This window comes from Catharus ustulatus, chromosome 8 (genome assembly GCF_009819885.2).
Source record: "Catharus ustulatus isolate bCatUst1 chromosome 8, bCatUst1.pri.v2, whole genome shotgun sequence".
In the NCBI taxonomy this organism is placed as follows: Eukaryota; Metazoa; Chordata; class Aves; order Passeriformes; family Turdidae; genus Catharus; species Catharus ustulatus.
In genome coordinates this window covers 27,102,866-27,126,108 of record NC_046228.1, presented here as the reverse complement: position 1 = coordinate 27,126,108, position 23,243 = coordinate 27,102,866, and the positions used below count along the sequence as shown (strand labels likewise).

Sequence of the window (23,243 nt, the reverse complement as noted above, 5' to 3'; positions counted from 1 at the left end):
GTTAGAAAAATGCATCATAAAGCAGTCAACAGAGGTGAAAAAGATTCTTTAGGAAGAATTGAAGAGAATTGGTGAGATTTACAGAAAGAGGAAGAAAAAGCAGAGAAAGTAGAAACCAGTGTGTGTATTTTCAGTGTCTGGCATCCAGCTTAATGGTTTGCTCTCTTGGGTTTTTTTTTTGGAGGCTTCTTCAGAATGTTAGGAATTTCAGAGCTTACCAAGACCTGAGAGAATGATAAAAGCAAGTGTGTCTGTATAGCTGCATGTATATATGCATGCCAGATTCCTTAACAGGTAACTTGAAAAAGCAAGTGGCTGCATGTGTTGATTACTGTGAAAATATTCTTACAGTAACAACAGAAACCAGAGGCAATTCCATGACATTAATGGTGAATAGCTGCAGTTTATAAGGTTGGTACTATGCAGCAGGGGCACCCAATGGTTACCCTTTGGGTTGTATCTTTATAGCTTTGGGACTTCTTTGCTTACTTTAAAAAATAGTCAGAAATAAGTCTGGGTTGCAGATGGATGGATTTAATAGCAACCTCTTCAATTAAAACGTTTTGTCTTTCCTTTCTTGCTGTGGAAGGCCTTTGCAGTAGCTTTAAATCTATGACTTGCTCTCCATCTTCATCCACCTCCTTTTTGTGATCTAAGGCAAGAGGTTTTGGGCTTTGGCCACGCTTGTGACTGCACTAAAAAGGCTTTGTCTTCCCAATTGTGCAGGGTTTTCATGCAGAGAACCAGTTTTACTTCCAAGTAGAGTTCTTTCTTTGTTGTTATAGTGCGTTGATGAGCACATCTGATCAATGCATGTAGGAGTAATAAAGTGCTTAACATCTACTTAAACATGTTCTCATAAATTTGGTACTTCATTGCTCGCAGTTTGCTTCCCATGTGGTTCATCACACCTTAATGTATTCTTCAGAGACACCACAGAAGACCAGTATTTTAATCCTTGTAAATTAGTTGACTTAAAATCTATGAATACCACTTGATAGGTATGAAGATAGATTAAAAGTCAAATTTAAAAATAATTAGTGTTAATATTAAAATGGACTTAGAATTGCCACTGTTAGTGAATTTTAAAAAAATTAAGTTGATTTTTATTTCACTGCTCTAATTATTTTTATTGAAATACTTGATATAGATAAGGTATATATTAAGATACATTTTAAAGCCTTTATGCACTTTCTCAATTTCAGGTGAAGTAGTTAACTGAATTTGAATGTATAAACTAATCTGAAGCAAAATTCTAAAAACTATAGAAGGAGTTGTCAGTAGCTGATTGATTACTTGAAAACACTAGTTCTGTTGATTGCTGGTATTCCCAATTAATGGCTGCATCTGTCTTTAAAACATGAGCAGCAACTGTGTTCTTAAGAATTTGTCTGATGAAAGTTCTTTCAACGGATTATTAAAAGTTGATCTATTTCTTTATTAGAATTTAGCATTTAGTTTAAGTAACTTTATTCTTTAAAAGCCCTTTCAACTTAAATTAAAATACAGTGTATTTAAGAAAAATACACTAAATTTTCAAGTCTCTGGCTTTTATATAGAGTGCATAAGAACAGAGAAGTCTTTAGAAGTGACTTTTGGGGAAGTGGGAGCAGACGCTGAGGACTGCAGGTTGGGAAGCAGAGGAGGCAGAGGCTGCCTGTGTTGAACACTGGTGTAGCTCCTGGGAGAGCTGGAAGGGCAGGAGAGAGGTTTGAAACCAGTAGTCTGGGAACATGCTGTGATTTTTAGGAACCAGTTCTGCTAGATGGAGCTACCTCTAACATGCCTGGTCTTTGGAGATCACAGCCTTGATATATATAAAAAAGCACTATAGGGAGAATTATGGTTAGAATGCCAAACACAGAGTTTGTAGAAGCATTCAAAATACTTTTTTGCACTCATACAATTTTTCTGATTTTTAAAAATAAATATTTTCTTTCAAGAGCAAGTGCTAGTATTGTGTTCGAGCTGTGTCAATTCTACTGAAGTTTAATTCACATAACAGAAGATGTTAAATCATTATGAAAGTTTTTGATAAGCCAAAAGGGCTTACTGGAGTGGAGGATTTTGCAGTATCTGCATCGTAAAGCAAGAAAAACTAATTTAGAACTACCACATAAAAATGAGCACTGGTACAACTTTCATCTTTGATGAAAAGAACCTTGTGTGCGTCAGCACCAGCAGGGAGGCAGGTGAAGGGGCTCTTCTGACAAAGGTTCTTCTTACTTAAATATTGAATTTCTTGGAGTTTACAAGCATGGATCAGAGTAGCTACAAAGAAATGCCTCTAGCACTGTATTTATGCTAGGACTAATCCCTTTAAAGGATAATGTAGTCTGGAACAAATGTTTTTATGGACATCTATATTATGCATTCAGAAAGCTACCAAACAAGTTGACTGCTATAGGCCATATTGAACCTTTATTTGTGGAGAAAAAGAGGATACAATTAAGTAAAAACTGTAGGCATAATTTCGCTTTTGTATTTGTCTTCTTTCACTTACTGCTGTCTCTGCATTTCATAGAGCTGGATTTTTATGGGTCACACAAATCTTTTCTTAGATCAGAAGACTTAATGAAATTGTATCTGTATCTTGCATTGAGTTGCAAGCAGGTTAACGCGGGTTTTAGTGATTAGTAACACTGCAGTGACACGCACAGTACATTTTTGAGATTTATCCATGTTAATATTCATATTTGAAACATACTTTCAAGTAGACTTAGCTTTCTAACCTAGTGAGAGGTTTAATATCCTGTGCTCTTTGAAATACATTTTGCAGTCTTAAGGTTTTTTTCTGTGATTAGAAGAAGTAGTACTTTGAATAATTTCTATTTTTTTATCAAAGGCTGGATATTATATATTGTCAGGCATTGTTTTATTTTAACAATTTGTTTTATTATTAACTTCTGAAATTTTTATTTATTTTATTAACATAGAGTTTAATTTTAAACAGAAAATATTTTAAGTGTTGTCCTGTCTGTAACAGTTGTTCACACTTCTAGAAATCTGCAATGCATGCAGTGTATGATTGGGCAGAACAAAAGACAAAATCAGAACTTGAAATCCCATCAGCTTTTTTCTCATCAGTGTCTTACACTGCAGTCAAGTTAGGAGAATATTCCACCATTACTCTGATATTTCTTTGAATATTGTGACTTTGTAATGCAGTAAAATACACGTGACAGAGCAGCTTGTGTGTTTACAAGTATGTGATACTGTCATTCTCAAGGGTGGATAAACAGGCTAGAAGTGATCCAGGATCTTGAACAAGCCCTCCAGTGTGTGATAGCTCATTTGTATGTCATTTTGTCCCACTAACTCTGTGCAGTTTGCAGGTGGAGTTAGGAAATAGTGGACAGGAAACTTGGCTGTGCCTGAGGTCTCTGGGTTCTGTGTTTCAGTGCACCATACACTGCACTTACACCTTTGAAGATTATGTGAGATTTGTGTATGAATGTTTCTTAGCTGTGCTGCAGTGTGACCCCTACAAGTGTCATGGAAGAGATTAATTATATCAAGTAGTGTAGTGTCACAAGATCCCCTAAAAAATGATCCTCCTTTTCCCTGTCCTGCTCCCAGGGGGAAGATGCAGCAGTGTGAATGTCTGAGAGCTGGAGCTCTGAGGGTGGGGACATAAACCTTGGAGCAAGATGTTCTTTAGGTCTGTGCTTAGTTTGCTCTTGTTTGTTTACTCAGAATCTGTTAACCAGGAAAAACAGCAATGAAGCATCCTGTGAGTTCAAGGCCTTCACGTGCCCTCTTAACATCTGAGGTGGATGGAACCCAAGTCTTTCCACGCTTGACTCCCATCCTCATACCTCGCAACTTTAAGATGGACGCTAATCTGTCTTGAAGTGCTGAGGATGAATTTCAGTAAAGAATACAGTTAGGCATCCTAGGAGGAGGAAATTAAAAACTGTTTGAAGCACAGTAATTTCACGATTATAGGGCGCACCCTTTTGACTGAAATTTTCCCTCGAACCCAGAAGTGCGCCTTATAGTCCGGTGCGCCTTATCTGATGTACAAAGTTGCGAAATTTGCCAAACCAGAAGTGTGAGCTGTGAGCCGTGGGGGGAGCCGGAAGTGCCACAGCAGCTGGCTGGAGGCGGGCCCAGGGGCCCACGGCACCGCTCCTGCCAGGTGGAGGCGGACCTGGGGGCCCATGGCTGCCGGGTGAAGGTGGGCCAGGGGGCCTGCGGCACCCCCGTTCCCGGATCTAGGCAGTCCCGGGGGCCCATGGCCGCCGGGTCCAGGGGGGCCCGGTGGCTTGCGGCACCCCCCTTCCCAGGTCTAGGCAGTCCCGGGGGCCCGTGGCTGCCGGGTTGAGGCGAGGCCTCGGCCAGCAACCGCGTGGGGTGAGCTGGGGGTGGAGCCTTGCTGCAAAAAAAAAGTGCGCCTTATAGTCTGGTGCGCCTTATCTGATCTACAAAGTTGCGAATTTTGCCGACTCCCGGGGGGTGCGCCTTATAGTCCGGTGCACCTTATGGTCGTGAAATTACTGTAATCCCCAGCATCCTCAAAATTTTCCTGTTCTCTTCCCTGGATACTGAAACTCCTGTCTAAAAAGAATTCTGCTTACAGTCTTAGAACGTAAAAATGCAAGAGTGAAGTGATTCTTTCCCCCGTTCCTTGTGCGGTTCAGGTATTACCTGAAAGCAGAATACTATGAAGTTTCACATTACAAAAATAATGAAATTTTAGTCTGTTCCTGCTTTGAATAAAAATTTTTGCCTATAGAAACAGAACAAAAGACAAAGATGCTGTTTCTTTCAGAATGCAGTTACCTGTTTTGAATTTTATATGATACGTGCTTTTCATAAAACTTGTAATGCAGAGGAAAATTTTAAATGAATAGGAAAAATGTATTTCATATCATTTTAGTATAAAAGTTTGGTATACCTGTAGTCATGCTTCAGTGTTAGTTTACAGAGAATTACACTGCTTTAAAAGATGATAGACATGCAAAAAAATGTTGTTCTTTCTGTTCTGAGCTAGGAGAAGCCATGCTTTAAGGATTCCTTGGATCCTCTTGTAATAAACTGAAAAAATATTCAGTGATCAGGGTGGAAAAATGGATGATTGAATGTAAGACACTGATCATAAAGTACAGTAAAGAGTTTTAACATGTGGAATGTCCCTGAAGATAAGAGGGGATTTCTAATATCAATTGGGAAAGATACTGTAGTAATTAAAAAAATTAGAAAGACAGACAAATTTTTGTACATATGCAGTGGCTTTTCCTTTAAATATTAAGCAGAATTACCTGTTCTCTGAGCAGGTAAGGATCTCTTAAATGTGAATACAAAATGTTGTGTAATGTGTCTAGCACAGTATTAAAATTACCTTTCAGTTTATGCTGGGAAGAAATATGTAGAAAGAAAGGGGGGTGGATGGAGGAGCTGTTCCAATTGTGCAGGATTTCTCTTGCTTAAATCAGAAATACCTATAACCTATTGTTATTCTAGCATTGGATCTTGTTTCTTGTGAACAGTCTGTACAGATCAGGACTATTTAACTTGAGCATTACTGAAACACCCTTTGAAGAGCACATATTAAATAAGACACTGTTCTGTGATTTCACTTTTAAGGTAAATGGTATATTCTCTTAGTTGTGTCCAGAAGAATCACAATTGCATTACTTTGCTGCGTTGACAGTGCACTAGGTGTGCTGTATTAACCAGATGAGATCTGACAGTGCACTAGGTGTGCTGTATTAACCAGATGAGGAGATCTGCAAGTCTGCTATATCCAGTACAGTAGGGTCAAATTTCACAAGTATTTAATTGGCACTTGTCTGAATGACACAATGGATGTTATAGTACAGTAGAGTGATGCAGAGTGGGCTGTATCTGCACAAGGTGTTAATCAAGTTTTTCTGGAGGTGTTTCTAGCAAGGTACAACAGGACACTAATATTCTCATCACTCTACAGCTCACACTTGCTAGGTTTGACAGGGAAGCCCAAGAATCTGTTCCAAGAGACTGTGGGTTTCCTAGTTGAGCTTCTTTTCCTTAGAAAAACTGAGATTTTTATTGTGACCTCAGTTTTGTTACTAATAACTGAATCTGCTGATTCCTGATCGACTGCTGGCTTATCTTCCCAGCACTCAGCCTCACACAGAACCTTGCTGTAATAGTTTGTTCACAGCTCTTCTATCTGTATTTGGTTCATACCTTGAGGATTTAGAGCCAAGGTGGTGGACAGAAAGAGATTTTTCTGTTGTTAAAATTGTATATGATAAAGCTGAAGGAGATGGGTAAAGATGTTCTCATATATAATAATCACATAGCATATTCCAAATGAGGTGCATAATGTTCATAAGTTTTGTTCTGGATGTTCTTCACTAAGAAGAAAATGGATGTTTTGTTCTGAATACCTACATTGACAAAAGCACTTCAATAATATGAACAAGAGCAAATGATGCTTAACTCTGCTGCTATTGAGAATCTGTGGGCTACTTGGAACGTGATGTAGCCCTGTTTGTATTCTGTGAAAGCTCGTTTGGATGGATGTTTGTGTCATTTACTGAAATTTAATTTGCAAACAAGATTTACTTTAGCTGTGTTTTGAAGTACAAATGCATACAGAGATCAAAAAACCCAAGAGATTTTGGAGTTTATTACTGCTCTTCCATGAGACTGTGAATCTATAAAACATTACTTCAGAAAATTAGAAAATTGCATATTAAGTATGTTCAGTCATGCATAAAATTATTCTTGTTGTGGTTATCAAGCTGTCAGCATTTTGGTTTTCTAAACACATGAATGAGGGAAGCTTTCTTCAGAAAGTTCTTACCAGTTACACTACTTTCCTGCCCTACCCTGAAAAAAGAAAATACTTTTCTGTTTATATTGATTATGGTTGGGAGATCTGCTGTTAAGGTACAAAATATGTCAACCAGGTATTCCTAGAATAAAATTATTAACTCAGATTTCTACCATAATCTTAGGAGAAGAGATTGCCTTGTATACTTCAATTATTAATATAAGTATTGTTGTCACAGTTTTTTGACTGTAAAACTCTTGAACAGTTGTCAAAGAGATGCAAACTTATTTTGTTTTTTTTTTTTTTTTTGTGTCCAGGTCAAAAGCTAGACAGCATGCTTCATGGTACAGGAATGAAGACAAATTCTGACCAAAAGAAACAAGCAAATGGAGTAACACTTGCTCCAGAGGACACCTTGCCTTTTCTTAAATGCTACTGCTCAGGACATTGTCCAGATGATGCTATTAACAACACATGCATGTAAGTGTTGCATTCAGGATAGAGAGGCTCTTTGAAGAACATAATTTTGGATTTTGAGACAGAAACAACCTTTGGAGGCTGGCCAAGGTTCTCTCAGGTGATCTGACCATAACTGATTATGTTCTGTGAGTTCTAGAACCTGTGGTCATCTCTGTTTTCACCACACCTTAAAACAATTTGAAACTGGTCGTTTTAAGCCCAGCAACTGCTTTGAAGGACAGAGGTTTTAAGTAACCCTGTGATATTTTATAGCTGGGTGAGTATTAAGTGACCCAAATCTAAACCTTCTGACATGACCATCTGTTTGCTTATTTGTTCACCTAGCAGTCAAAAAGGTAATGTAAAGTAAACAATATGGGCATTTACTGAGAATTCTTCTTGTTACATGTTCAGTAGTTACAGACTGTGAAGGAAAAGCAGGGGAAAATAAAGCAAAGCCTGTGGACATGTAGAGACAGGAGAGAAGTTTTATCTTTGATTGGTATAAGAATCCTAACAGACTCATGCACAGATTATGTGCTTGCTTAAGGTGTTTTTTTTTCTATGTCCTGAAACGTCCTTGTTTTTCATTTTTTTCTCTCCATTTGCAATTCCATGTTCAAGTCCCTTCTGTTTTCTTCCTTAAGAATTAATATACATAATTGAAAACATATTCCTTGCTCCTGTACCGTGAGTCTTCACTTAAACATAGGTTTCAGTCTTACTAAAGTGTCACTTGTCAGTTTTTGTGGAACCCAAGGAGGTAGAATAAACACTGCTGTTTTTTTAAGGTAAACACAGGCAGTAACTTACAAACAGTTTTGAACTGAGAAAATGTTCCAGTATTTTGTCTTTCAAGTCTCTTGGTATTTATTTATTGGTTTTTATTGCCCTCTAGTGTGTGCAGTCTGTATAGCCCTTACTAGTTTTTGTCTGACTTTGCGCTGATAGGTCATTATGCTGATAATAAAGCTGTTAGTTAAAAACACACAGTGTCTACATGCAGGGTACCTTATGGCATTATGCTTTCCACATCTGCATTTCTTTGAATTAATGTAAATAGATTATTGGCAAACAAAATTATTTCTGTCTTTGTTTTCCTTAGTGTCTGTTTTGAGGGAATGAGTGAGTATTGGTGAGAAGGCATCCCTCTTGTGTTCCATTTGTGAATACTTGCAGGTCTTTTATTCTCAAATTGCATGGCAAACACTGTATTAAAGAATTTTTCTAGAAGTTTTCATTCTAGGATTTTTAATGGGTTCATGGACAACTAAATGACAGACATGCTGGTAAAGCACATGTGATGTGTTTATTGCAGAACTAATGGGCATTGCTTTGCTATCATTGAGGAGGATGAACATGGAGAACCCACGCTTGCTTCTGGCTGCATGAAGTATGAAGGTTCAGACTTCCAGTGCAAGGTGAAAAAAAGGAGATTTATACCAGTGCTTTACTTTATTTCATTTTTATGCCCTTCCTTTATTTTATATGGCTTTATGAAAATGTTTCTAAAGCAAATACTGCTGCTATGATGAGTACAAGAGGAAACTTCTAAAGGGATTGGGTTTTTTGTCTTAGGAATGGTATTTAGCATATGGTTAACTGGTTTTGACCAAACTCAAGACTTTTCCCATGTATGAAATAACAACTTAAGTAGAAACTATCTATTTCTATGCAACAAATAAAAAATGTTCTATGAAATGTAAAAAAATGCAATATCAAATGTAGGCACTCGGAGATTGATGGTGTCTGTCTGCAACTGCAGAGTGATCTCATACATTAAATGATGTGGTTGAAGTGCCTTGTATATAAAATAGCTTACACTTTTTTCTGGGCTATGTTGTAACTGCAGCATGTCCTGTCTCTGTTTTAGCTTCAAAATCTAAATGTTCATTGAATTCTCCTTCAACAGGACTCACCTAAAGCTCAGTCACGTCGAACGATTGAGTGCTGTCGTACTGATTTCTGCAATCAGGATTTGCAACCAACATTACCACCTCTTGATAGTACAGGTACACATCTGTATGTTCACACTGCTAAGAAATGCTGTGTAGGTTGTGTTCTTCCTGATCAACAGTAGAAAATGTAATTACACTATTGCACCAATCTGGTTCTTCCCTTATTAAGTAATTTTTATATGAAGATCTGTACTGCACTTCATTTTCTATTTTCAGTTTTCCTTTTTTACCACTTTCATGCTACTCTTTTCGTCAATCAGTCACTCATGGCATTTTTATTCTTATTCTTAGTGCATTCATATCTTGAGTGCATGTGATCTGATCTGTTTTATTGTTTCCACAGTCGGATCTCTTTTAAAAATGTTTTTCTTAATTTCTGCTGTGCTTTTATCATTATGAATGCCATCACAAAAAAAAAAAACCTATTCAGATCTTGTTATCACCTCTTTATAGCAAATTCATTCTCTTCTTTCTGTTGTTCCCAGTGAAAATAGTTTGTTTTCATGTGCTTGCTCATTCATTGCTAGGCAAGTTGTACTGGTCTAACTGTTGCTTTGTATCTTCTTAGAATCTTACTGCTCTAAGTCCTTAATTTCTATTTCAAACAAACTAGCAGGAGTCAACCAAAACCAACAACTCCCAAAATTTCCAGCTAAATCTTTTTTTTTGTTGTTGTCATCCAAATGAATTTATCTTTGCTTTTGTGGTATAAATACTTACTTTGATGCATAGTATATTAAATCATACCTAAATAAACTGTTAACAATATATGTTTAATTAATAGACTTTGGAAACTCTCTTTTTTTTCTTTCTATTTTTTCTTTTTTTTTTTTGTCAAATAGATGGACTTTTTGATGGCAGCATTCGTTGGATGGCAGTGTTGATTTCTATGGCAGTCTGCATAATTGTCATGGTCATCTTATTTAGCTGCTTTTGTTACAAGTAAGAAAGCAATTTCTTTGTCAGCAACATTTTTAATTTTGCAAATGAGTGCAAACAGAACAGTTATTTTGCAAAGGGACTCAGTTAATCATATGCAGATTGGAAACGGTTGTAACTTAATTTCACATTTCTGTGGGTAGGAGTTTCCATCACTAGGTAGAATTCAATGTTCATGGCAGAGAATTTAACTGAATTTGATCCTTTCCTCTGGCTACAGAGTATTTACAATTTTGTCAGCTACACATAACTTTGATGCTATAGCAGTTTGTGAACAGGAATATCTTCATGCTCTTTATGCTTTTGAGTCTTCAGTCCCTTTCAGTAGTTAAATTTTATCTGCTTCTGAGATTTTCTGCTGTGCTTCAAAACTAAGTGATTGTCCAGCTGAGGTATGGCAGTTCATTTAGGTGCTTCTGTGAGCCCCAGCCCTGTGCTAGAGGTGATCACTGCTCTAGAAGTTTCCAGGGCTTGTATCAGCCTCAGCTCCTGTGGTTCAAGGTTCTGTCTGTTCATTTAATCCAAAATCAGCAATGTTGTGCTGGTAACACTGGCTGAGAGTGGAGTATTAATGCTGGATTTCCACCTGACTGATAATCAATCAGCTGGCATACCTGTACATGCATTACAACAACGTCTTAATATTAAAAAGCTATGTAAGTTACATTTCAGGAAAAGGAAAAATATGGTAAAATCTGCTGCTCTGTTTTTTCTTTTGAGAAAATGTGTATATTTAAATAGATCCTTTCCTAGATCAGTTTCTTATTACTTACATTTTAAGTATTTTGGAGTTCTTAAACTTCTGTTACTTTTGCAGACATTACTGTAAGTCAATGGCAAAGAGGCACTGTTATAATCGTGACCTGGAACAAGATGAAGCATTTATTCCAGCTGGGGAGTCATTAAAAGACCTTATTGATCAGTCACAGAGTTCTGGGAGCGGATCAGGACTACCACTGTTGGTAAGTCATAAGATTTTTCTTCACTTAATTTCTCTCCGTCACTTACAGAGTTTGTTTTGGATCTAATGCCTAGAACAAAGCAGTTTGTTCATACAAAATGTTAATTATTTTATATGCCATTATGATGAAAGGTGAAGTACAAACTGAACATGTTTAAAACCCATCATCACATAATTATTAAAATGAAGCGTGAAATAGATATGTTACAAAATCTGTTGGCATCAGTAAAATTCAAAGAAAACTTGGAACCTACAGTCATTAAGCTAAAAATACAAGAACTGGATAATGTAAGTATCAGGTTGAGTGAACTCAGATTTTATTTTCTTAGTATTCATTGACCATTAAAATAGAAAAGCTGGAGAGGGACTTCTCTCAAGGGCATGTAGAGATAGGACAAGGGGAAGTGGCTTTAAACTGAGAGTAGATTTAAATGGGATATTAGGAAGAAATTCTTCACAGAGTGTGTTGAGGCACTGGAGGAGGTTGCACACAGAAGCTGTGGATGCTCTATCCATGGCAGTGTTCAAGTCCAGTGTGGATGGGGCTTTGAACTCACCTGTTCTAGTGGAAGGTGTCCCCACCCATGATAGAGGGGTTGGAAGTAGATGATCTTTAGAGTCCTTTCCAACTCAAACCATTTTGTGATAATTATTCATCATTTTGTTCATTCACCTTCCTATATAATACTTGCATAAAAATTAGCCAGTGGAACAGATGACTATTTATAAATCAGAAATGAAATGCAAGAAAGCATACTCTTCAGTTAGAAGTTGAGTTACTTAAATCTTTTCAGGTTTTTTTATACCTTGGAGGCAAGAATAATGAGTCCAAAACTGGAATGTAAAAAACTTAATTGAACAAATTTTACAATGGAATCAAACTTTAAAGTAATCCAAGCTTGACAAGCAACCTGGCCAGGTACTTTTGGTTAACTGCTGTGTTTCCTTCCTCCATCTTATGTCCTCTTTTTTTTTTTTTTCTTTTTTTTTCTGCCTTAGGTTCAGCGCACTATTGCCAAACAAATTCAGATGGTGAGGCAAGTTGGAAAAGGGAGATATGGTGAAGTGTGGATGGGCAAATGGAGGGGTGAAAAAGTGGCAGTCAAAGTGTTTTTCACCACAGAAGAAGCCAGCTGGTTCCGAGAAACAGAGATTTACCAGACTGTTCTCATGCGACATGAAAACATCCTTGGTAATGCAGCAGAACTTTGCTGGGCTACTGGAGGGTGGGGTGAGGGAGGAGGAGGAGGAGGAGAAACTCTTACTGGGTGGCTTGAGGGGTTTAAGGCAGCTTCTGTGGAATCACCGGATGGGTTATTCCCTTAATGTGCGCTAATGTTACTGAAAGGGTAGAATCTTGCTACTCTTGGTTGGAAATGTGTCTGCAATCTCTTTGCTGGAAGGCTGGGCTGTTAACCTCATGTACAGATAGAATCAGAACTTCTACATGGTTAGTTTTCATAAGAGGAACACATTATCTTCTGCTAAAGTACAAGAAAATACAGCTTTAGTAATTATCACAAAATCTACTACACAAAAATTTTATGTACGAATAAATAGTAACTTGGTTTATACATTTCACAGGTTTCATAGCAGCAGATATTAAAGGCACTGGCTCCTGGACACAGCTTTACTTGATCACAGATTATCATGAAAATGGATCATTGTATGATTTTCTGAAGTGCACTACGCTGGACAACAGGGCTCTGCTCAAACTGGCCTATTCTGCTGCGTGTGGCCTGTGCCACCTGCACACGGAAATCTATGGGACACAAGGCAAGCCAGCGATTGCACACAGGGACCTGAAGAGTAAAAACATCTTGATAAAGAAAAATGGAACCTGCTGCATTGCAGACTTGGGCCTTGCAGTCAAGTTTAACAGGTAACAAATCCTCTGTCATGGGAAAACTTTCGTGTCATTTTTTACTTAATGCACCAGATACCCAGCTTGAAAAGGCAGATGGAATCATTTGTTTGTTTGGTTTTGTTTCAGTTTTGAGAGTAAAATGTTGTTCTTGAATGCTGAAAGACATCATGATGAAAATAGGTTATTAAGAAACAATGAAAATACTCTTCTTATGAAAAAATAAAAGTTTTGTAGAGGAAATAGAGACTTTTTTTAATTCAAAACTAGCCTTTCACAGGTATTGCCATCATGTAAATTCTTTCATAGAAAATTTGAACAGCATATAGGCAGTTGAAACTTAACTGAAGATCTGATACTGTAGTAGTAGTATTATTAAATACAGTAATTTCACAACCATAAGGCGCACCGGACTATAAGGCGCACCCGCCGGGAGTTGGCAAAACTCGCAACTTTGTAGATCAGATAAGGCGCACCGGACTATAGGGCGCACTTTTTTTTTTGCAGCGAGGCTCCGCCCCCAGCTCCCTCCGCGCGGTTGCTGGCCGAGGCCCCGCCTCAACCCAGCAGTCATTGGCCCCCGGGCCCGCCTGTACCTGGCAGGGGCGGTGCCGCGGGGCCCCAGGCCCGCCTGCATCCGGCGGGGCCGGGGCATGGCCGCCACCCCTCCGTGCTGCCTCTCCGGGGCCAGGCTATGGCCGCCACCCCTCCGTGCTGCCTGCACGGGGCCGGGCTATGGCCGCCGCCCCTCCATGCTGCCTCTCCGGGGCCGGGCTATGGCCGCCGCCCCTCCGTGCTGCCTGCACGGGGCCGGGCTATGGCCGCCGCCCCTCCGTGCTGCCTGCACGGGGCCGGTGGGTGCCTGTGGAGGGGCGGCTCCACCTCCACGGGGCCAGGGGGTGCCTGTGGAGGGGCGGCTCCGCCTCCACGGGGCCAGGGGGTGCCTGTGGAGGGGCGGCTCCGCCTCCACGGGGCCAGGGGGTGCCTGTGGAGGGGCGGCTCCGCCTCCACGGGGCCAGGGGGTGCCTGTGGAGGGGCGGCTCCGCCTCCACGGGGCCAGAGGGTGCCTGTGGAGGGGCGGCTCCGCCTGCACGGGGCCCGGGCGTGCCTCTGGAGGGACCGTCCCGCTTGCACGGGGCTGGAGGATGCCTCTGGAGGGACGGCTCCGCCTCCACGGGGCCGGTGGGTGCCTGTGGAGGGGCGGCTCTGCCTCCACGAGGCCCGGGCGTGCCTCTGTAGGGGCCGTGCCACCTCCACGGGGCCAGGGGGTGCCTGTGGAGGGGCGGCTCCACCTCCACGGGGCCGGGGGCTGCTTGTGGAGGGGCCGTCCCGCTTGCATGGGGCCGGGGGGTGCCTCTAGAGGGGCCGTCCCGCTTGCACGGGGCCGGGGGGTGCCTCTAGAGGGGCGGTTCCGCCTCCACGGGGCCGGTGGGTGCCTGTGGAGGGGCGGCTCCACCTCCACGGGGCCGGTGGGTGCCTGTGGAGGGGCGGCTCCACCTCCACGGGGCCGGGGAGTGCTTGTGGAGGGGCCGTCCCGCTTGCACGGGGCCGGGGGGTGCCTCTAGAGGGGCCATCCCGCTTGTATGGGGCCGGGGGGTGCCTCTGGACGGGCCGTCCCGCTTGCACGGGGCTGGAGGGTGCCTCTGGAGGGGCGGCTCCACCTCCACGGGGCCGGTGGGTGCCTGTGGAGGGGCGGCTCCGCCTCCACAGGGCTGGAGGGTGCCTGTGGAGGGGCGGCTCCGCCTCCACGGGGCCAGGGGGTGCCTGTGGAGGGGCGGCTCTGCCTCCACGAGGCCGGTGGGTGCTTCTAGAGGGGCCATCCCGCCTGCACGGGGCCGGGGTGTGCCTCTGGAGGGACGGCTCCGCCTGCACAGGGCCGGGGCGTGCCTGTGTAGGGGCGGCTCCGCCTCCACAGGGCCGGGGCGTGCCTCTGGCGGGGCGGCTCCGCCTCCACAGGGCCGGGGCGTGCCTCTGGCGGGGCGGCTCCGCCTCCACAGGGCCGGGGCGTGCCTCTGGCGGGGCGGCTCCGCCTCCACAGGGCCGGGGCGTGCCTCTGGCGGGGCGGCTCCGCCTCCACAGGGCCGGGGCGTGCCCGCCCCTGCTCCGCCCCACCTCCACCTGGCAGCCATGGCCCTGCCGGCTCCCCCCGTGGCTCGCAGCTCGCACTTCCGGGTAGGCAATTTTTTTGAACTTTGTAGATCAGATAAGGTGCACCGGACTATAAGGCGCACTTCCGGGTTCCAGGGAAAATTTTAGTCAAAAGGGTGCGCCTTATAGTCGTGAAATTACTGTACTTTTATTAGTTTAAGTTCTATGGAGACAGAGAATTTTCATTTTGGTGGTTGTGCCATACAGGATGTCATACCTTGCAACAGTCCACAATTCAGTAACTTGCTAATGTTTTCATCTAGTGACACAAATGAAGTTGACGTTCCCTTGAACACTAGAGTGGGAACAAAACGTTACATGGCTCCGGAAGTCCTGGATGAAAGCCTGAATAAAAACCATTTCCAGCCATACATCATGGCTGACATCTACAGTTTTGGGCTGATCATCTGGGAAATGGCTCGGCGCTGTGTCACAGGAGGTAAACTTTTAAATATTCTGTAAAAAATTTACCAGGCCCTTCCCTCACTCTAGCAGTGCTTTACCAGGAAGTAATATCATTAGCATGCTGTGTCATCAGGCTTGTATTTAAAAGAAGTAGTAATAGCCTGACAAATATTTTTGTGACTCATCCTGGTTTTTCTTTTACTTTTCCTTTGTATCCTTGTGTATCTTCACCTGTATTCTTCCATCTTACATTTCTCTGTGCTTCTTTGTAACATGCAGTAGAGTAGAAAAAGCCAAATTTAGCATTTGGTATCAAAATCAAAGGCACTACAAGGAATTACCAGAGCTACTAAAGTTAATCATAATATTGGAGCTTTTATGGTATATTATTGTTGTGAAATTTTCAGATTTTTACCACAGTAAAACAGTGTGGTGTGTTTAACTTGGCATAAAGTTAATTTTTGTTCCCAGCTAAAGAAATCCGAGAGTAGATATACAGATTAATTTATTTTAATTGTTCCTAATCTTTCACAATTATCTGCAGGTATTGTTGAAGAGTATCAGTTGCCATATTATGACATGGTGCCAAATGATCCCTCCTATGAGGACATGAGAGAAGTGGTGTGTGTCAAACGCCTGCGCCCAGTGGTGTCAAACAGATGGAACAGCGATGAAGTGAGTGTGCTGAGAGGAAAAACTGCTTCAGTTTGTTCATTAGTATGGGATGGCATTTTAGTTTAATAAATACTAAAATGCTGTAAAGCAGGGACTGCATTCACACATTCTGATACTTTGAAAACCTCATAGCAATAATAGGAGAAAGACATACTTGAGAGCCATTCAAAATACTGTATTTTTTTGGTATTTTTTTCAGTGATCTGAGGGGAAGATACCCTTAAGAAGCATGCAAGTGTATGAATACTGCTCTGCTTGAGATTGTGTATTTTAGATAGTGGAATATATTCAGAGTTTTAATTGGAGCTAAAACTTAATTTTTAATTCATTTTATTAGTCTTGATGTAGCTTATTGGTTTGTGGCATAAGATATTTCATGAAAGATGAAGCAGTTCCTTTGTGGATTTCCTCTTTCCTTTTTTGCTTTTTTACTGCTACATCCCAGGACAATCTGTGATGTAACTAAAATGCTCTCATTTATATGTGTTTTTAAAGGACCACAGCTTGAACACAGTAAATAAGACATAACCATTTCACATAGCAAGTTAAATATGCCATATCCAGTCTTCCCCAAGTCCTTGACTTCTATAAATTCCCAGGGTTTTTTTTTTTTTTTGTTGTTGGGGTTTTTTTGTTTGGTTTTTTTTGGGGTTTTTTTTGACTGCTGAAAGAGCTGTTCTCACATTTCCATTTTCCCTGAAAGAATTCTCTATGGTTTTCCAGCCATACCTGTGGAGATTTTTCTGTTTATTGCTGCCATATTTGTACCACTGTTCTAGAGTTGTCCGGAGAAGTTCTGGTAATGCATCACTGAGAGACTAAATCAACACTTCTCTTAGTTCCAGCTACTGTAATACTAGACAGTAAGGGGGTGGCATAAGAAGGATTGGCATGTGGATGTTGGCTTTGGGGTGTTTTGGGGTTTTTCCTTCAGTAGATCTCTTAACAGTTTTCTACTAATGATTTTGCAGAACATTTAGAAATTGTACGTTTTTGGACTTGAAAGTTCTGTAATTCGATCTTGACAACAAACCAAAATTATAACTCTGTTACAATAGTGTGCCTTTGTTTTTTCCTTCTGCAGTGTTTAAGAGCAATATTGAAGTTGATGTCTGAGTGCTGGGCTCACAATCCTGCCTCAAGGCTCACTGCCTTGAGGATCAAGAAGACACTTGCCAAGATGGTGGAATCACAAGATGTAAAGATTTGACATAGGAAATTGACTTTGGAGAGCGAAGCTGGACTCCCTAGATCTTTTCACTCAGATGTGGGTGAAGAAGATAAAAATAGAAAAGAGGAAATAACTGAGATTCAGTATATTTTCTCAGCACACCTCTACAGGCTGCTAATGAAATCTTTCAGTACTTCATAGACCGTGATACTGAGAGCCTCTATACACTACGTGCTACGTATATGGACAGCCTTGAGAAAATACACGGTTTGGTTTGGTTTGAGCTGCATTGAGACTTCAATCATACTTAGTGAGTCTCCAGTAAAACTCTGGGTACTGAATTGAATGTTCAGATTACAGTGCTTTCTGTGAAAGCCTAACAAGCTATATGGATTCAACAGAGATGGAGAATATAAGCTTTTTTTTTTTTTTGCCTTCTACCTGATGAAACCTAGTCAATCCATACCAAGTTTTGGTGAAACAGCCTGTAGGTTATGAATCTGTTTGTGATACTACTCAGTTTAACAGTTCTTTATGCCTTTATGTGTGTGCCAGGATTATTTTGCTGTCATTTGGAATATGTAAGAAACCATTTAAATGAACAAAGTTTTATGGTCAGGGCTCTGTGCATTTTGTGGCTTCAGAATCAGAGATTTGCTACAGAATCTTTTGCCCTTAAGTTATCTTCAGAAATCTCAATTTTATTTTTTTTTTCTGTTTTTTATTTGATCACAATGAGAACTACAAAAATGTGAAACATTAATTAATTAAGGAATGGCTACCTAAATCTGTAAAGAGCTTGAAACAATCTCTTCTAGAGATGTAGGCTGCCTTGGTCATCTCACTTGCAGCCTAGAGAGAGCTCCATAATTGGATCCCTGAAATTTGTAATATTTTTTTACAGTGCCACATGCAACCAGCATTTTTGCCACAGAATACTTTACATGTTAGCAGAGAGACCAATGACAATGTGTTGTGCCTTCCTGCTGTATTGGGACTCATTGATAGGTGTTTGTCATGCTCTGAACTTCTTCCTATGAAGAAAGGGATTTGTCAGCTATAGCAATGTACTCTTTCATCATTTGACAAAACTAGACAGAAGGTGAGTTTCAAAAGGCTTGAGAACAAGTCTGGTTTACAGACACAAAAGAGGGAGGGCAGGAAGCTCTGGGTGCTCTGAAGATTAGAGAATGCAGTAAAGGTCAAGACCAGGAGAAGTGAGTGCGTGAACTGAAGATCAGATCCACAACATGCAGAAGATTTGGAGCTGGGTTGCTCTGATGTAGACACAGGAGGCCACATCTGTGGACCACTTAGTAGAAGTGAAGATTTGAGACAAGGTAAACACTCAGTGGGTGTTATAGGTTCTAGTTAAGTTTGGGAGGAATGGCATTGAAATTAATTCATGAAGATACACTAAGTTAGCACAATTGCAAAACTTGGTTTTATTGTGCCAACTGTTTGACCTGCACAAGAAACTGAAGTTCCCCCATTTTCACCACTGACCACACAAGTTGGTTAGAAGCCAGAACCCTCCATGAGGTTACTGTAAAGTAGAATTATTGATTTATAACTCCTTTGGCACTTCTGCTTGAAAGTTAGAAAACAGTACTATAACTCAAGTTGAAGCTTCAAAGCATGAATCGTCTGAAGATTGAACACACAGTATTGGAACCATTGAATCTATTTGATAATTTAAGTGCCTATAACTTTGTACTGTAAATCCTGATCTAGATAACTTTAAAAAGGGAAGTTATTTATACAGTGTGTTTTGTGCTTTAGTCAAAAAAAAACAAAACAAAAAATACCTATTCCTAGGTACATGTGTACAATTAGATATATGCACGGACACACACGCCATAGTTGAGATTTGAAGAAAAAAGTTAATAATACCAAAACTGATGAAAAATAATAAAACTTCAGATTGATTTATGCCAGATTATTTGTTGTCTTAAAATATTTACATGGAGATTGTTTTGATGTGTTTAAATTTCCCTTGAAAATACAACTGATAGAAAGCAATGTAACACAGAAGTAATGTGATTTGTGAACAATTACAGCCTTCTAGCATGTTACTTTTTTGTTTTAATCCTATAGTTCCCATAATGTAAATGGTCAGGCAAAAGATTGCAGTATTTTTATTTTCTATTGTGATGTACAGACTTTATTTAACAGTTCTACATATTTTATAGAAAACTAGCTATTTCGAGGGACTTTTTCTTTTGTAAATAAAGTCATTACTGTTGTTTAGTAATGCCTTTAAGTATTAATATGTATTCTGGCTGAGAAGTTCATAGGTGTGTCAACTTTAACTTATTTGAAAACAGCAAGAGATATATGATACTGTGCCACAATCCTCATGATAAAGGGCTTTTTTAAAAGTTTCTCCGTCCATTGCCAAGAAATATATGATGATTTTGAAATTGTTAATCATGTCTTCGCGCATAATTTTTGCACAGGTAGTTGGAAAATTTTTGGTATAAGCCAAAAAAAGTAAGGGATAAGCTTTTTTTTTCCTTCTCGAAAATTTTTATCAATAAGAAGGAAAAAATGTTTATGTAGGTACCCTGCTAGCTTAGACTTTCACAGCATGATCTATCTAAATTAACCCTGTCCTATGCAGAATATGGTGTCATTTCTTCTAGAATTTACCACATCAACAGCAGCTGTAAACATGCTTTGTGAATTTTTATTAGTTCATTTTTCCTAAGTATTCAGGAAGCCCCTTCTGGAAGTATGAATTTCCATAATTTGTAAATTTTCACTTACTTTCTTTTCCATTGTTAGGTATTTACAAGGTGGCAATAGGTTGGTCAGACACCTTAGGACCTAAATTGATTTACACATTAACACAGAGGGAGTCGATGCTGCAAAGATGATTTTTTGAGAAGGAAAAAAATTCTTTTTTGCCTTAAACCTAATTTATCAGCACTTCATTTACTCTATTCTATTCATACTCAAATGTATCTTGCATGTGTAGTTTTTGCTGTGCTGAACAGGACCTTCCTTGAATCTTGATTCCTTGATAATAGAATGTTAACTCTAAAGGGTATCTATATATTTGTGGGAAAAAATGTGCTCAAAGCTAGCCCATTAATTTTTACATAACTAAGCATAATTAATGCAGATTCCAAAGGTAACTTGTTGCTTTATGCAATCCTGTAGAGTTCAGAAGCCTCGAAGGTCAGAGAGTGTAAAAGGATTCTTCTGTTGGACTGTGATGAATCTCGTTTTGGTGGTCAAATTTTTAATCATTTGTCATCCAAAAAAATATCCTCTAAAACTGGCAAATGTGTTTTTGTTTTGTTTGGTTTTTTTAAATACAAAAATCAACTGTATGGAGAATGCCTTGGGGAGTATCAAGACTGTGCCTTGGAAATTCTTAAACACTCACACAGAGGGATTTTTTTAATGTTTATTTAACCTGTTCCATGTGATTTTTAGATGGAAATTATTGGAGTTATTTAATTCTTATTGTTACAGCAACTAAAAGGAAAGTTTTTTGTGTGTTCCTGGTTAGCTTGTAAATTCCACCAGAAATGTGGTATTCCTTCAGAGAAATTAGGCTTACATTCTGGGTTTATTCTGAGTTTTACTTAATGTAATTTTTCCTCAAGAAACAGTTTTCTCAATATCTATCAAATTTTCCCTATTGTTTTCTCCTAATTAGCCTTTTTTGAGGTTTTGAATGAAATGTAAAATTAATATTTTAAGTTACCTCCATAGTAGTCTAGAATCAAATTTTAGATCTTGATCTAAATGACCATTTGAATGTGTTTATAAAACAGATCATTTGGATGCATTTCATCTACTCTGTCTTAACAAGACTGTATTTTAATGGTCTAAAAGTGTTCGAAGAGCAAAGAGATAAAAGATAAAAAACTTTCTTTTGCTATTGCAGATACTTTAAAGGGAAGTTACATGGTTGTTGTCTGTGAAATATTAGACTGATTTAGCCTTTCCTCACTCTCCTGACAGTGCCTCTGAGTTAAGTCTTTATCCTGTGCCCACAATCTTTATTCCAAGTAGGGGGGATGTCTGAAAGCAGCTGGTGGTGTTGCACAGTGCAGTGCTTTATGGAACAATGGTGCTCAGCCTTGGTTGTACAGCAGAAGTAGAGGGCACATTACTTCTGGTTTTTCGACAAATCTAATGTAATTGTTACTTTGTGATATTTTACTGTTTAATGCAATTATAAAAGCCCACATCATGTAGTGACATTTGTGCTCTGACATGACATGCCCAAAATGAAATGTACTATATTGTATACAAGAAGAATAAATAACATTGTAGTTAACCTAGAGAAGATGTAAATAAAATATGAAAGAAGAGTGGAACAAGACAAATGGTCACACTCTAGTGTGTGTTATATGCCAGAAGTGTAGAATACTACTTTAAAAATGTAACACACTAATGTATTTTGTACAGCATCTGCTTTAGAAGGTGCCTTATTGAGTTTACCATGAATTGCTTGTTCTGTACACAGATTATGTCCAATGTATCATTTTTAAGTAAATAACCTTATTTTAGTACACATTAGTAATGTGTTTTGTTACTATAAGATTTTTGCCTTAAAAATGTAACGATTTGGAAATCGTGATACTGTAACTAAATAAGTCCCTACTTTTTCATATCTCATTTTTGGTTTTTTTTCCCCCACAGTCTCTGAAAAAGTTGTTAATTACTCCTTTTATTGTTCAATTATATTGAAAATTATTTGATGCTAAATTCAAGCTCTTCATCCTTGCACTAAATTTACATTTGGGTGCGACAGTAAAAAACGGTGTTTCCTTCTCCTTACTTTTATCCCTGTGTTACAGCAAAGCCAAAAGCAAGTCAAAATCAAATAATACTTGCATTTGAACATACACTAGTTCACTACATGTTGGTTTTATCCATATAAATTTGCCTCAAGCTTATCAGGTAACAAGAGAAAAAATAAAGGGGTGGGGAGTTTTGTAATTGCTTTTTGTTCCCTCTGTGTACAATGTTCTTTTTGTGTAATAGTATCCAAATTAAGAGATTTGAATTTAGCATATGTATGTGCTGCTTGTTGCAAAAATGTGCAGGTGCTTCTATGTATCCTGCTAAATTTACTCTGGTTTTTATGATTCAAGCAAATGAAGACCAGTCCAGGGGATATGTCACCTGTGAGTACTATAAAGTGTCAGAATTTGTTTTCTCATTGCTGAAATGTGTTGGCTTCTACTCTCCATAGAGTTCACCTTTAGTTTACAAGGAGAAAGAAAAAAGATCAGTTTCTGTTCTCTTTTTGCATTTAATCAGGAATAATCTTGGATTTAAATACATATTTTTTAAAGTAGCTAGAAAGGTTTGATATCTGAACATCATAAAAACAGTTACCAATATATTATAATTATAAGCCTTGATTTGTTTTCCCTGTACAATCAAGTGTTAAATTCTTGCAGTATAGTTCTGGAAAGTGCAGTGGAAAGATTAGCGGTGTAGTTCCAAACCTCTCTTTCCCTAACACATAATACCAGGAAATTGGACTGCACAAAGATTTGGTCTCCTTAAATTAGTATCTTGGCAAAGTAAACCTTTTTCCTGTGGTTGTGGCTATCGTGGAATGGAATGTCTTCACTGGCTGCAGTGGTCGTGGTTGGATTTAAAGCTGGGATTACATGTTAGTTTTGCAGGAGGACATAATGAAAATTGAGGGAGGAGTGTTCGCACCTTTGTCCGTGTTTTCATGAACTGCGTTTTCTCTCGGTGTTGTTTTGGGACACGGCCACAGGGTGCTGCTGTGACCTAAAGGAAGTTTTGGAAATCAATTGGAGACTTTTGGGATGTTAAAATAAATTCAACTGACTGCTAGTAGTAAATACCAGGATGCTCTCTTTTATGAATGTGTGGGTTTGGCCACTATATAAAAT

The 23,243-nt window shown here is 39.6% G+C and overlaps 1 protein-coding gene across 2 annotated transcripts in view; it reads left to right on the top strand.

Annotated features, from left to right (window-relative positions):
* The window catches only part of BMPR1A (bone morphogenetic protein receptor type 1A), a 78,201-nt gene extending 56,323 nt beyond the window's left edge, over positions 1-21,878 (top strand). For both annotated transcript variants that reach the window (XM_033066361.2, XM_033066362.2), the window contains 10 exons: positions 7,084-7,246; positions 8,544-8,646; positions 9,138-9,237; positions 10,026-10,125; positions 10,940-11,084; positions 12,083-12,275; positions 12,668-12,965; positions 15,359-15,534; positions 16,045-16,175; positions 17,260-21,878. In XM_033066361.2, the coding sequence (XP_032922252.1) occupies positions 7,084-7,246; positions 8,544-8,646; positions 9,138-9,237; positions 10,026-10,125; positions 10,940-11,084; positions 12,083-12,275; positions 12,668-12,965; positions 15,359-15,534; positions 16,045-16,175; positions 17,260-17,385 (1,535 nt within the window). In that variant the 3' untranslated portion in view covers positions 17,386-21,878. The remainder of the gene's footprint in view (positions 1-7,083; positions 7,247-8,543; positions 8,647-9,137; positions 9,238-10,025; positions 10,126-10,939; positions 11,085-12,082; positions 12,276-12,667; positions 12,966-15,358; positions 15,535-16,044; positions 16,176-17,259) is intronic.
* The last annotated feature ends 1,365 nt before the right edge of the window (positions 21,879-23,243 follow it).